The sequence below is a fragment of the Prionailurus bengalensis genome, chromosome A2 (genome assembly GCF_016509475.1).
Source record: "Prionailurus bengalensis isolate Pbe53 chromosome A2, Fcat_Pben_1.1_paternal_pri, whole genome shotgun sequence".
NCBI classification, from domain to species: Eukaryota; Metazoa; Chordata; class Mammalia; order Carnivora; family Felidae; genus Prionailurus; species Prionailurus bengalensis.
The window spans coordinates 62,061,221-62,075,698 of record NC_057348.1 but is presented as its reverse complement, the minus strand read 5'-3'; the positions used below and the strand labels follow the sequence as shown (position 1 = coordinate 62,075,698).

Below are 14,478 nucleotides of genomic sequence, written 5' to 3'. Positions count from 1 at the left end.
AGGTGCCAGTACATGAAATAATCACGACATCCAAGGGCCGTAAGTGGAAAATAGCCGCTGACTTTATTTTTGCGACGTTTAGCCAGCTCTGTGGGCCTGATTGATTTAGTAGCTCTGATTCGGAGCGAGAACACTCTTGGATTGTTTGGCTCACCCCCTGCTCTCCACATACGTGGAGAACAAGAAATTGTGTCCTTGGATGACTGGAGTTCATGTCACTTCCTAACTTCTCGTCGCTTTCCCACAATATGACCTCCTCCAAGAAGTGTCCCGGTCCCCCCTCCTCGTGGAGGGAGGCCCGGATGTAGTAAGACATGAGACCGGTTGCCATTGCCATGGGGGTATTAGGTGCACACCATCCTTGCCATGGCTACGGGTCCTTTCTGTGAAGCCACATGTAAAGACATGTTTTCGAGGCAGGGCAAAGTATTTTGTCCTCTCTCTAAAGAAGTTTAACGTCTCATTTTCCATTTGACTGCAGCTTGGAGCCACATGTCTGCTACTCGTGCAGCCATGTGCAGCTCGGGCCCGTGCGCATGGCTTCACTGCGTTGTCTGAGCAAGCAGAAACCATCCGTGTTGTCAGCTCGAAATTCCGGTGGTCCCTTACTTCGGTTCCTTGCTGGAAAAGTGAAACAGATATCTGACAAGTCATAAAAATTAATTGGAAGAAAACCAGACCCACATTTGTTGACCCCCTACTATGTGTCGTCCTGCCCCCGGTCTGTGCCTATTCACTGAACACTCAGTCCGTCTTGGGAGGCTTGGCGGCCATTCTGGGTCTTTGGGGAAGAAAGGGGGAGGCCGTCCATCAGGCAGTGGTGTGGAGAGGGGGCTGTGTCTCTACCCGTGGGTCCCGGGGCCCCTGTTCCTCTGGTCCCCTCCTGGTGCTCACCCTGCACTGGCCACACCGCCCCCCATGCCCTTCCTTGACCTCACAGGCCCGTGCCTGTCTAAGCCTCTGCCTCACCCTCCCCGCCTGGAACACTCTCCCTCTGACATCCGTGCGGCTCACTCCCTCGTTGCCTTCGGGTTCCTACGATTTAGCTTTCTCTCCTGAATGTGGACCCCTGACACAGCCTCCATTTCGCTTATTTATTTGATTTATTGTTTGTTTCCCTACAAGAGGGCCAGGGCATGATTTCTCTCTCCCCACCTGTTCCTGGCACACGGTGAAGTTTGTACAGTGAACAGGTGAGCGAAGGGACAGGTGGCTTCATCACTGTGCAGTCTTCCCGCCTATCGCCGAGGAGCAGAGCACGATCCAGAATCACACCATACCCCGTGCTGGGGACAGCCCCACTTTTATTCCTGAAGGTACTGGAAATGTACATTACAGAAAAATAGCCTTTGGTTTCTGCTCTTGTGCTCAGGAATGCCAGGAGCTCCTCTGGCGGCCTGACAAGTGTGGGGGCCTGGTGGGACTGGAGTCTGACCACGCTGCTGGATGGCCTGCATGGGCAAGGCGCCCACACAGCTGGCGTGCCACGTGCTCAGGTGGGCTTCTGTCCGCCCTTCAACATGGGGTCGTTGCGGGGAAGTATGTCACGGTGGGCAAGATCGTCAAACACCTGACCTGCAACACTGCGTGCTCGTGAATGACTTCTAGGTTGTGGGCCAGGGGCTCCTGGCTGTGGGTGCATCTTGCTGCTTCTCGGCCCAGCACGAATTTGCTCCAGATCCGTGCACCTGCCTTAGCTGCACCAGCACCTCTGGACGCCTGCAGTCGCCAGGCTGGGCTGGACGCAGGGCATGGTGGCTCCACCAGAGCTTGTGGGCCAGTGGGGACAGAAGGCTAGATCAGTGTGCAAAATGCTGTGACACAGGACACAGGGCACCCCAGGACAGAGGGGGAACATCCAGGAAGCTTCCAGAGAGAGGCAAGGCTTTCCCCAAATTCTGAAAAAAAACTTACAGTGAATATATGCATTTCATATAATAACCCTGTCCCTTGTTTATCTTTTATGTTCTACCTTTTTTTTAGCGCTTATTTTTGAGACAGACCAGAGCATGAGTGAGGGATGGGCAGAGAGACAGGGAGACACAGAACCCGAAGCAGGCTCCAGGCTCTAAGTTGTCAGCACCGAGCCTGATGCGGGGCTCGAACCCACGAACTGCAAGATCATGACCTGAGCCGAAGTCAGACACTTAACTGACTAAGCCACCCAGGTGACCCTACGTTCTGCCTTTCTTTAAGAAAATAAAATGATTCTGTCCTTCATTTCTCAAACACCGTAGAAGTGACCCTTGAACAACACAAGGTCAGAGGTGCCGACCCCCACGCAGTTGAAATTCCACATGTAAGTTTCGATGCCCTCAAAACTTAACTACTGGCAGCTCACTGTTGACCTTGTGCCTTACCAATAGCAGAAACAGTCGATGAACACATATTCCGCATGTTAGATGTATTATATATTGTGTCCTTATAATGACGGTAAGCTGGAGACAAGAAAATCTCCTTAAGAGAATCCTAAGGAAGAGAAAGTACATTGACGGTTCTGTCTTGTATTCATCTAAAGAAACCCACGTGTCAGTGGATCCGTGCAGTGTAAAGTGTGCTGTTCAAGGGTCGGCAGCGTTTCTGATTCCACTTTTATTGTATTCTATGCTGTCACGTGGATGACGCCGGAGACACTTTAGAAAAAGGCAAAAAGCAGGAGCTGCTGGGGGGGCGCAGTCGGTTGAGTGTCTGACTCTTGATCTCGGTTCAGGTCATGATCTCAGGATTTGTGACTTCAAGTCCCACATCGGGGTCTGTGTTGATGGTGTAGAGCCTGCTTGGGATTCCCTCCCTCCCTCTCTCCGCCCCTTCCCTGCTGTTCTCCCTCTCTTCTCTTCTCCCTCTCTCCCTCTCTCTCTTCCCCTCTCCCTCTCTCTCTTCCTCTCTCTCTCTCTCGATAAATAAATTTTTTTAAAAAACTTAAAAAAAAAAAGACAAAAAGTGACCATTTAGATTTGGTGCAAAGACCGTGAGGCAGCTGTGTCTTCCAGAGAATGTTGGTTAAATCCATCCTGCCAGGTAATCCTGTCGCTGGGGCTTCCAGAAGGTGGTGCACCACGCATTCCAGGCTTGCCGTCTGTCCAGGCATCTCCATGTTTTTTGTGGTTGTCGTTTGTTTGTTTTTTATTTATTTTTTAAAATTTTATTTAAATTCCAATTAGCCGCCATACAGGGTGATAATGGTGTCAGGAGTAGCAGGCGTCTCCATTTTTATTCTTCCTCCAGCCCGGAGCCCTTGGCGGGAAGTGCTACCTCATGGGCGCTTTGGTCATTAAACAGCTGAGAGCTTCCTCTGACAGCGAGTGCGAGGTGGGGTGCTCTCCTTCTTGTCACCTCTTTGCGTGAGCGTGTGTGAGTGCACGTGAGAGTGTGCGTGTGTGTTTTCTCCTGAGATTTGCCATTTATGTATGTATGGATGGATTGATGGATTGATGTATGCGTGTATTTGTGTGTGTGTGCATGTATGATTTATCTGTGTGTGCGCACGTGTGGATTTATGTGTGGATTCGTGGACTTAACATGGAGTTAACACGCCATGTCGCACTGGTTTCGGGTGTACAATACGCACTGGATACAGCAACTCTGTGCGTCACCCGGTGCTCCTCACAAGTGCACCCTTAACCCCCATCACCTGCTTCAGCCGTCCCCCTGCCCTACCTCCCCTCTGGCACCCACCAGTCTGTTCTCTGTAAAATACTCCGAGTTCGGAAAGTCTGGCAGACGTTCGGGCAGGAAGGCCGCAGGCCATGAGAAGCCTCGCTGGGAGCCTGGTTGTGATTGGAAACGGTCAGCGGCCAGGGTCTGGGACAACCGTGGGCGTCACCTGCCCTTCCTTCTCTTGCCAAACCTTTCCCGCGCCCTCTGCCCGTCCCAGCACGCTGGGCGAAAGCAGGACAGCCCCAAAATACTGAAAATGGTATTCTCGTGTCTCCTAGTGGGAGGGGGTGCTCGAAGGTGGGCACCTCGCCCGAGTTCCCCGCGACAACGGAGCTCTTCTGACGTCCAAGCCCAGACAGGTGCACGGCCTTCACGTGGCAGAGTGGATCCTTCGGGCTCCACTGGAGCCCAGGGGTGACGGGGCTTTGAGGAAGTGGGGGCCGTGTGTCAGGGTAGCATGTGCCCATGTGTGGCCAGGTGTATACAGCCCAGGCCACAGGGCCGACTTTGAAACATGCATCTGATTATCCCTCCTACAGCTGATTATTTCTGATTATTTCTCCTACAGCTTCCCAGCCCACCTTCAGTGCTTACTGAAGACTCTCCTCCTACACGTAGCCCCCAAGTGGGAGCCACCGACACCAGCTCTGTGACAGATCCGGCCATCCAGGGAGTGGCTGCAAGTGGCCCCGGGGACTACGGGGCGAGAGAGCACTGGGTGCTCAGCCTGGGCAGCACAAGGTCAGTGTGATCCAGACATCAGCTCCGTCCACGCTTGCCCGTCCATCACTCTGTGCAGTGGCCAGATGCCAGGGGCGCGACCCGCCCTGGTCAGGGGCAGCTCTTCTCGCTGGGAAGTGACAGGAGTGAGGCCCCAGGCTGGAGGCAGGCCGGAGGCCTGGCAAATGTAGGGCTTCAGTCTCAGCACAAGAAGGAAAAGCCAAACATTCCCCCAGAATTTGCCAGAAGGTTGAAGTTCAGGAAACCTAATGAACATTTGTCCTCAATGGCTTTGTGCTGAGCAGGATGCTCACAGGGCCGCAGTGGTCTTCACAGGGCCTCACAGGGCCTCACTGGGCCTCGTTGGGCCTCATGGGTCCACACTGGTCTTCACAGGGCTGCACTGGGCCTCACTGGGCCTCACGCAGCCACATGGGGCCTCATGGGGCTCCACAAAGGAGGGCAGCCTCCCCTTGGTCTTGCGTTGTGCAGGTGGGCACCCGAGTCTTGGCCATCGTCCACAGCTGGTGGCCCAGCCCGGCCTCCCTGGCAGCTGTAACAGCCCATGGCCTGCACAGGGGTGGGCTGTCTGACAGCGACAAGGGCCCTGCCTCAGGCAGCCACGGTGACAGGTGCCTGTGAGTGATACCAGCAGCACAGGAGGGAAATTACTGCATTGTCACCAAACACAGACAGGCCAAAGGCGGCGTCTTTCCGGCACCAGAGTGAGTCTGCAGTAGGAAAAGAGGAATGAAGGTTTTAGAGGCCTTGCCATGAGAGGTGGCCACCTCTCCCCGAGCTGTGCCTGTGCCAGATGCAGGGCCTCCCTTCTCTGGAGTGGCCCTGCCTCAGGGTCCCGGGCAAGGAGAGGGGGGACACACAGAAGCCCGTCCGTCCAGCCCCAGGATCCTGGGTGGCCTCGGAGACCAGGGGCGCAAGGTCTGGGGTGGCGGCCCTGGCTCGCCCCGACGTGCACCACTTTGCAGGGCGGCGGCCCACGCGGCCCTGAGCGGCCTCAGGGCCAGCAGGTGGATAGACCGCAGCACCAGAGCCGTGTCCGTGCACTTCACTCTCTATAACCCTCCGACTCGACTCTTGTCCAGCGTGTCCCTGCGCACTGAACTGCTCCCTGCAGGGGGCCTGGCCCTCTCCCCGCTGGTGGAGTCGGTGGCCATCTTCCACAGCGACTCGTCCCGGTGGTACCGCCTCACGCTTCCTGAGGTGGGTCCGCCCGCACCCGTGCCTGCTTGTGGGTCCCGGGCTCCACTTGGGGCAGCCCACCCGCCAGGCTCCCCACCGCGTCCCTGCTCCCCACGTTCACGCAGACCCGTGGTGCCGCCCCCTGTGACACAGGGCCCGGCAGGGGACAGTCGGCACCCTCTCTCTGCTTTGAGATGCACGTTGGCATCAGTGCTCCGCAGAGGGGTGGAGGAGCGTCCCGAAAGAGGCTTCTTCAGCTCAAAAGTGTTACCTGGGAGGGTCCACGGGGGCTCAGCACGGCTGACCTGCCCTGGGACACATCTCGTTCGGACCTTACTACACGTCCTGTCCCTGCTGCTGCTCCGAATGAACAAACACAGGCAAGCAGGAACTTCAAGAAATTGTTCATCAGGAGCTTCCAAGGCTCTGCCTGGCCCAGGAGCTGATAATAACACACATCTCACAAATTGTGGAAAGTCGTTCTCTGGAGCTGTACAAGGACGGGCCGGGAGGACCCTGCCGGGTGGCTGCATACTGTTTGCACCACAGGGTCTGCCTGCGCGTGGGGCCCACCACAATCTCACCTGTGTCCCTAACTGATGCCCGGCAGGGGGCAGCGGGGCGGGGGGGGGGGGGGGGGTCCTGCGGGAAGGGTACCAACAGCCCCAGGTGCCTGGCGGGGAGCCAGCTGGGAGCGCAGACCTGGGAACACAGTGTGTCGTATCTTTGTCTCGTGTGTCCCTCTGTCAGCTGGTCTTCCTGGTGCTCAACCTGATCGGCCTGTGTCTGCACCTCTCCGGCATGGCTGAGACAGGCGTCTGCAGCTACTGGCACAGCCCGGGGCGCTGGCTGGAGGTAGGTTCTCCTGTCATTGTCCTCGAGAAAAACGGTACCAGAAAACCAGTGTCCTTACCTGAAAAGGAAGATAATTTTAGCAAGAAACGGGTTATGCTCTAGCTAATTCCAAGCGTCTTGCCGTGTCCCCCTCTGTCGTGTTGATGACAAATAGCATGGGGTCAGCATCCGTTCACTGCTCCTGCTGTTACTTTGCACCCCTAGCCATGCGGGTGCCATTGGGGGGGGCCTCCCTGGGAGCCCCCTGAGGCACCTTCCTCTTCAACCCTACAGCTCACCGTGGTTGGAGCCGGCCTCGCCTACCACGCAGCCTCCAGCCACCTGGTCACTCTCACTGGGGAGGTGGCTGACCACTTCCAAAAGGGACTTTTCCACGAGTTTCTAGACCTCAGTCTTGTGACTTCATGGAATCAGGTATGGAAGGGCGTCCAGGGCCTCACATGCTCTGTGAGGCTGCCCAAAGGAGGAGGTCATCCACGTTCTAGAAGGTTCTAGACAAGGGATTTGTTCCATATTGAATGAAAATCCTCTGAGCCTAGGACAAGGGTGAATGGGACAGGGAAGGGCCTGGAGTCCTTAGGGGACATGTTGCAGGGGTGCATGTGTGTGTGTGGAACGTGACTCTAGAACACGGACTGCTCCAGTGACTCTACATGAGAGACTGAGACACATCGTGTCTGTTTCCTCTCCTCCTAACGGCGCCCTGGAGGTGGGTGGAGTCAGCCCCTCCCATGGTGCAGGAGGGCCCTGGTCCTGCCACAGGGACTGACCCCCACCAGCCTGGGCTCCATCAGAGGAGCAGGGCCAAGTGCACATCCAGGTGGGTGAGCCCAGGCAGGAGTCCTCGGGGGTTGGGGGGGTGGGGTGGTGCCCAGCACAGCCTGTGGTGTAGACAGCTGTCGTGGATGTGGACGTAGGCAAGTAGAGCTCTCATGTTCGGCTTCCTTGTCCTGCGGCCTCACAGCCACCCCCCTGACCCTGCAGGTCTTCTGGGAGCTCCCTTTTCCACCCAATGGGTGGCAGCCAGGGCCCCAAGTGACCTCACACCCCCAGGGTGGGCCCTCCTGGAATGACCTAGAAGAATGGGCTCTTCTGTGCCCCAGATGCTGACCAGCCTCTAGGCTGGCACAGGGCCATGCACGGTGGGGCCCCGAGGTCAAGCTGCACACACAGATGCTGGCCCAGAGCAGGCAGTGCCCTCACCCCTCTTCCGCGTGTCCATTGAATGTCGCCCTGTCCTCATGGCGCTGACCAGCTGTGTTGTGCTGGCTTGGTTTATCGTGTGTCCGTCCTCAATGCTGGAGGCTCCGGGGAGGAGGGTGGCCGCTTCTCTGAGATGGACGGTGGGCTCCTGTCTGCCTTTCGCTGCGTGTCTGTACTCGCTTGCTGGTCTCCCAAGCTCCGCCTCCTGTAATGGTGGCTGCCATGCTGGCCTTTTCCTTGCTGAGTGCAGGGAGGCACTGACCCCCACTGTCTCTGTGCCCGCCTCGTCACAGCCTCACAGTCTGGGCCCCGGGACTCTCCATCGGGGCTAAAGTCAGCCGGCCCAGCTTGCCAGCCTGGCCACACTCAACACACGGCTGCCCCCCAACCGTCGGCCTTGGGAAGGGCCTTTGCCTCCTCCGTGGCTGCTGTTGTGCAGCTCAGTGAACTGAAGCCCCGACAAGCTGTCCTGGTGTTTCTAGAACCAGCAGGGTCCCAACTCAGGCCTGGTCTTTCCGAACGTGTGTTATGATTTGTCCTTGGCCCTAGTCCATTCTGCAGACTTTGCTTGCTGTCCCTCCAACACCTGGGACCAGGACGTCATCACATGCAGCGACTGCCTGCTGGGTGTTCCCCTCGCGCACAGCCGGCAGGTACAGCCGGTAGTTGGGGTGACGTGCTGACCCGCTCTGTCCTTTTGTCTCAGAGGGTGTCGTGGCTGCAGGGGACCCTGTCCTTCGTCCTGACGCTGAAGTGCATCTGCCTCGTTGGTGTCCAGATGCCGGTGGCGTCCTGCTCCTTCCTGACACGCCGCTCTTTCGCTGGCGTCTTCGCGGCAGGGGTGAGGCTTCTCCCAGAGCCAGGGTCAGGTTCCCTCCGCGATAAGTGAGCACGGCCAGCGTCCTCTTCTGTTAGCACCTTCTCTGGGTGGGGTGACAGGGAGGGACGAGCTCTCAAGCTGAGACACCCCTAGAGCCCCGGGCTTCCAACATCACCCCGTGGTTTAACATCACGGGTGCCGGTCGCTACGTGGTGAGTTGTGGCCGTGAGCACAGGAGCCCTGACCGAGTCCACGCTTGCTCTGTTCCGTGCCTTCCGGCCGCATTATTACCATCACTACTGCCAAAGCAGCCGTTCTCCCCCGCGGAGCGTTTGCTAAATGCCAGGACGGCGGCTGGGCTGTCTGGCGGTTCCCTCCCTGAACTGTCACAGCCAGGCCGCCTGCAGCCCGGCTCTTCCTCACAGGGAGGCCTCCACTCCCCTTACTCCCGAGGGAGGGTCCAGGCCGGGTGATCTGATCAGGTGATCTGACTGTCAGGGTGCCAGACTCTACTTGCACATGGGGAACCAAGCACAGATCCCCAAACGCTGCTGGCTTCGTGCTCGGCAGGACAGGCCCAGCAAACCAAGGCAGGAACAGCTGACCCCAGAGTCGAGACCTGGCTTCAAGCCCAACTGCACCTCTTCAGAGCCTGCTGTCACAACCGTGGGCCCGTACCCAAGCTCCGCCTCCAGGAGTGCATGGCAGGCATGTGCCTGGCCATTTACCCTGGGCTTGGAGATTGTGCGTACGTGGAACTCTTCTGACTACTAAACTGGTCGTTGTTATACCACTTCGCAACTCAAAAAAATGCTTTTTTGCTCAGAAGAACACAGAATATCATGAGTACATTGTCCAAACTAAGTGGCAGAGCCCCAACCGTTCAGAAATTATGGGATGCGCAGGGACAGGTGTGCGGGGGAACCACTCTTGCTCGGCCCACATGGCGGCCCACTGGCGGCTGTGATTCCACTCAGAGTAAACAGCAGCGAGGGGAGGGCCAGCGTCTTCGTAGGGAGGCCTCGGGTGCAGGGCCGGGGCTAGGAGCACGGGAAATGGGGCCAGCGGGTGGGGGGGGGGCTGGGCTGGGGCCCATGTGGACCCGTGACGACGGGCTGGCGGTCCATCATGCAGGTAGGGTAGACCTGCACACATGTGCACACACATGCACACGCTCACGTGCACACACGTGCACACTGGACCAGTGGTACCACCCGAGGTTCCTAGATCAAGTCTCCCATGTGGCACAACAACCAGACCACAAAACTTGACCTGAGTTAAATGTAACTCCCTTTGCTTCTTAAGTGGTTTATTTTACTGATTCCTTGCCAGGTGCTGGAGACGTGAAGCATGGCTGCCAACAGCTAGGGTGGGGTGCAGGGAGGAAGAAAGGAGAGATGGTACCTGGGCACTTGAGATAGAGGAGGGGGTGGAGCTGGTGGGCACTGGGGGAGGGGGAGGGGAAGGGAGGGAAGAGGGGAAGGGAGGGAGGAGAGGGGAGGGAGAGGAGAGGGGAGGGGGGGAGGGAGGAGAAGGGCTAGGTAGGGAGGGAGGAGGAAGAGAGGAGAGATGTGAGGGAAGGAGGGAAGGGTAAAGGAGGGGGAATGAGGAGGAAGGGAGGGGGAGAGAAGGGGGAGGGGTTAGGGAAGGAGAAGGGAGGGGAGAAGAAGTGGGGAGGGGAAGGGGAAGGAGGAGAGGGGCAAGTGAGGGAGGGAGAGAAAGGGGAAGGGAGGGGAGACAAGGCGGGGAGAGGGGAGGGGAAGAGAAGAGAAGGGGGAGGGGAGGGGAGAGGTGCAGGAGGAGCAGGGAGAGAGGAGGGGAAGGGGGGAGGGAGGAGGAGGGGAGGGGAGAGCGAAGGAGGAGGGGTGAGGGAGGAGGAGGGGAGGGGCAGGGCCCCAGAGAAGGTTCAGCAGACAGAACCGGGCACTAGGGATGACAAGATCAACTCCCAAGAAGCTGCTTCCCCAAGCGTGCTGTTGTTTGGAAGCCCTCAGAAGCCCCCAGGCGGGTCTTGGGCTCCGCTGAACCAGGGCCAAATCAGGTGAGTGATGGCGGGTTTTCTCCCCGCAGCTGGCGGGCGTCCTGATGCTAGCAGCCCACTCCCACCTGCACGCAGCACCGCCTGGCACCTTCACGGATGTCTCCCGAGGCCTGCCGTTCCGTTTTCCAGGAAGACACCAAAGAGACACGTTCCCCGGTCTTTCCAAGTCTGACCCGTGGGCCCCGGCTTGGTGCTGCGGGGCTTTCTTTATAGTAACGAGCACTGTGTGGTTGGGAATGGTACGTGCACCTGCCCCAGACTTTGAAGTCAGGGTCTGCCGTAGGCGTGAAACTCTCCTTGTCCGTGTGCACATCTCCACGTGGCCATGGCTCCCTGAGGCCCGTCTGCCCTACAAGGGGCAGAGGCTGGACACTCCTGCACCCTGAACAGGTCCAGCAAGACCGAGCATTGCAGCGTGCTGCCTCCTCCAGGGAGACCCCCAGCCCTCCAAGCGCTGAGCTGCGCCCTCTTTCCTCCTCTCGTGGTGGCTGCTAACTCTTGCCTTGTTATTTCAAACTTCCCATCTTACAAAGGTTTCACTCCATTAGCCAGCCTTCACCGGACAGGTTCTCTAACCTCGGGCTGAGTTTGGAATGGGGATCCGTTTCCCACCTTCCTACTGATCTGCCACTTGCCAATCTAGTCATGTCACACACACACACACACACACACACACACACACACACGCATGCACACACCAACTTAAACCCCCACCTTGACAATACTCAGACCTGAGTCCTTTTTTTCTTTCAGTGTTTCTAGCTTCCTGGTCACGGCTCATCCATCCATCTAGTCTTCCCTCTGCCCGTCCACCCATTAACCCGTCCCGCCCTCCATCCATGCACGCATCCACCCATTCATCCACAGATCCCTCCCTCCTGCATTTCCTCCCTCCCTTTTCCCTCCATTCCTCCCTCCATCTATCCACCTATCCATTCATCCATCTACCTATTCATCCGTCTATCCATTAACCCATCCGTCTATTCATATGTCCACCTGTCCATCCACCTATCCATCCATCCACTTATTCATCCACCCACACAACCCATCTACTCATCCAGCCATCCCCCCACCTCTCCATCCATCCACCTATCCACGTAGCCAGCCAGCCAACCATCCATCCACCCACCCACCCACCTATCCACCTATCTATCCACCCACCTATCCATCCGCCTATCCATGTAGCCAACCAGCCAGCCAGCCAGCCAGCCATCGAATCATCACCCACCTCTCCATCTATCCATCCATTCATCTACTCATTTGTTCATTCGTGCACTCATTCCACAATTACTTAAAGAATACCCATTCTGTTTAGGCAGTGGTGAAGAGGACATTGTCCACAGTCCATAGAGGATGACACGAGTATAAACAAAGAATGGTAGCAATTTTTAAATTTTGATACATTTCCTTTATTGGATGTGTGATTTGTAACTATTTTTCCCATTCTGTGGCTTGTTCTTTTAATTCTTTTAATGGTGTTGTTTTGCAGGAAAGTTGTTAGTATTTGTAAAGGCCAATTTACCAGTTTCTTCTTTTATAGATTCCACTGGTGTCCTATCTAAAACCAATGGCAACGCCACCGTCACACGTATTCTCTCCTATGTTTCTTTTAGAAGTTTTGTAGTTAATAGGTTTTAGATTTAGGTCCATTCTGAATTAATATTAGTATAAGTTTCGAGGGGTGGATCAGAGTTACTGTTCTTTCACGTTTGGGACATCCAGTTGCCCCGGCACCATCTTTAAAAAGCTCGTTGAACTGCCTGTGTATCTTTGCCACCAATCACTTCACTGTTTCCGTGATTCTGGTTTTGGGTCGTCTTTCCTATTCCGCTGACCCCTTCTTTTGCCAATCCCACACTGTCTTGAGTACTAGAACTCTATGTAAGTCTTAACGTGGCACAGATGAGTCCTCCAGATTTGTTCTTTTTCAGTTCAGGCTGTTCTTGTTCTTTTGCCTTTCCATATAATTTATAGAATCTGCTCGTTGGTATCCACAAAACGGCATGCTGGGATTTTGAGATTTCTAAGGATGTATAAATCAGATTTGGAGAGAATTGACATCTTCACGATAGGAAGTTTTTCAAGCCAAGAATCCTGTCTGTCTGTCTGTTTATTTACATCTTTGACATCTTGTAGTTTTCAGCACGTGGATCTCGCACAACTATGCAGTTCTAAAGCCTACCTAGAAGCTTCCTCAAAGAACAAGCAAAATAGAGTCCCATTTGTTTTCCCGAGGGGACCAGGAAGTCCTCACACAGCAGAAGGGATAGTGGAGTTGGGCTTTGTTGGATGAGAGGGACCAGCTCACGGAGACGCCTGGGAGCAGGGTCTGAAGGCTGGAGTTCAGAGTTAAGCAGCTGTGATTTGGGGAACGATGCTTGGAGCGAGGAGGGCTCTGAGTGTCATGCTAAGATGATAAGGCACTTGGACTTTATCATGAAGAATAGGAAGGCAGTGGTGCCCAGGGGGTCTCTGCAGAGACAGGCTCGTTTGGCTGGTAGAGGAGGAAGCCTCGGACCCACACCTGCTCTCTGAACGGATGGTGTCCTCTCCTCGGGCACTGGGCCTCCCTGCAGGGCTCTGACACGTTGCCAGGGGTTCGAGGGATTTAGGACCGAGCAAGGAAAAAGATATGACCACGAGAGACAGCAACACACACAAGCGGTACCTGGCCACATCTTGACAGGTCGCACAGCACAAGACCGTCCAGAGGCTGTGTCTCGGGGCCACCTCAAGAAAGGGAGAAGGGCAGTGGATGCAGGGAGAGTGGGAGGTGGTCTTCTGTGTGTCCCTGTGACCCAGTGGCACGAGGGAAGTCTGAGTCAGAGCTCCGGAGGGCGGGGGCACTGTGGGGTCTCACCAGGGGCAGCACCCTGTCTTACCAGGGGCAACAACTGTCCGGTGACTTTCTGTAGGGTATGCAAAGCAGGCCCTACATGGCTCAAAAGTTTGCTTGTTTGGACTATTTTTAAAACAGTCAAATGTGCAAAACTTTGAGTTTGGTGCCCACGGGCTTTTTGAGCTAACAAGTCTCAGCCTGCAGTAAAGAAAGAAACAAACTGGGGCCAGTGTGCGGAGACCACAAGGGCGCCTCTTCCTGTCTCCCGGGCACAGGCACAAGCCCACGGTGGGGCACACGCATGGCCGGCAGGGCTGCTGAGGACCCCAACCCGATTTTACGTGTGGAAAGTGCACGTCACGTTAACAGTGTTTGTCCTCAGCTATTAGATACGGAAACATCCTTTATGGTAAGATTTGTCCTCAAGGCTGAATCCATCGTGTGTTCTGAGTGAGCTTAAGGCACGAGAGGTGTTTTCCTGTTTTGCTAAGCAATTGGTGTCTTACTAAAAGCTCACAGGACAGCATCCTGACATGCGATCTCCACTTCGTAGTCTGTCAGGTTAACAAAGTCATGGTGGGTTTGGTAACATGCAATTTGTCTATCTTTTTTGTCCTCCTCCCCAGCTGAGAGGTTCCCTCATGACTCTTGTTCGAAAAAGAAAATCTTTCCAAAGCAAATCCCTTGTGAGTCTAGAAGACATGACTGCGTGCATGTGGGGACAGTGCCTGGCCTTGCTGGGACTGGAGCGGCCACAGCGGGAAGAGGCTGAGACGGTCGAAAGTCAGGTGACTGTGGGGCCTGGGTTAGGGGGCACAGTGGCACATTCAGAGGAGGCTTCCTCGCAGAACTTGGCTTTTGGTCATTAACCATGGTGGCGATTCTGTGCCAACTATCTTTGCAAAGGCAGGACATTTTTGGTTGAAATTCTAAGGCCTTGAGGGGATTACCAAGCACGTTCTCTTCCACAAACTCATTATGTTTGGATGACCCTGTTGGGTTAGAAAGGTGGAGTTTGTGGGCGCCTGGGTGGCTCAGTCAGTTGAGCGTCCGACTTCGGCTCGGGTCATGATCTCACAGTTTGTGGGTTCCAGCCCTGCGTCGGGCTCTGTGCTGACAGCTCAGAGTCTGGAGCCTGTTTCC

The 14,478-nt window shown here is 55.8% G+C and overlaps 1 protein-coding gene across 1 annotated transcript in view; it reads left to right on the top strand.

Annotated features, from left to right (window-relative positions):
• The window catches only part of PKD1L1 (polycystin 1 like 1, transient receptor potential channel interacting), a 115,331-nt gene extending 101,218 nt beyond the window's left edge, over positions 1 to 14,113 (top strand). Inside the window, 10 exon segments of the mRNA XM_043588424.1 lie at positions 1,373 to 1,496; positions 3,226 to 3,309; positions 4,226 to 4,398; positions 5,364 to 5,598; positions 6,328 to 6,432; positions 6,706 to 6,846; positions 8,342 to 8,476; positions 10,526 to 10,735; positions 13,962 to 14,055; positions 14,058 to 14,113. Coding sequence (XP_043444359.1) covers positions 1,373 to 1,496; positions 3,226 to 3,309; positions 4,226 to 4,398; positions 5,364 to 5,598; positions 6,328 to 6,432; positions 6,706 to 6,846; positions 8,342 to 8,476; positions 10,526 to 10,735; positions 13,962 to 14,055; positions 14,058 to 14,107 — 1,351 coding nt within the window. The 3' untranslated portion in view covers positions 14,108 to 14,113.
• The last annotated feature ends 365 nt before the right edge of the window (positions 14,114 to 14,478 follow it).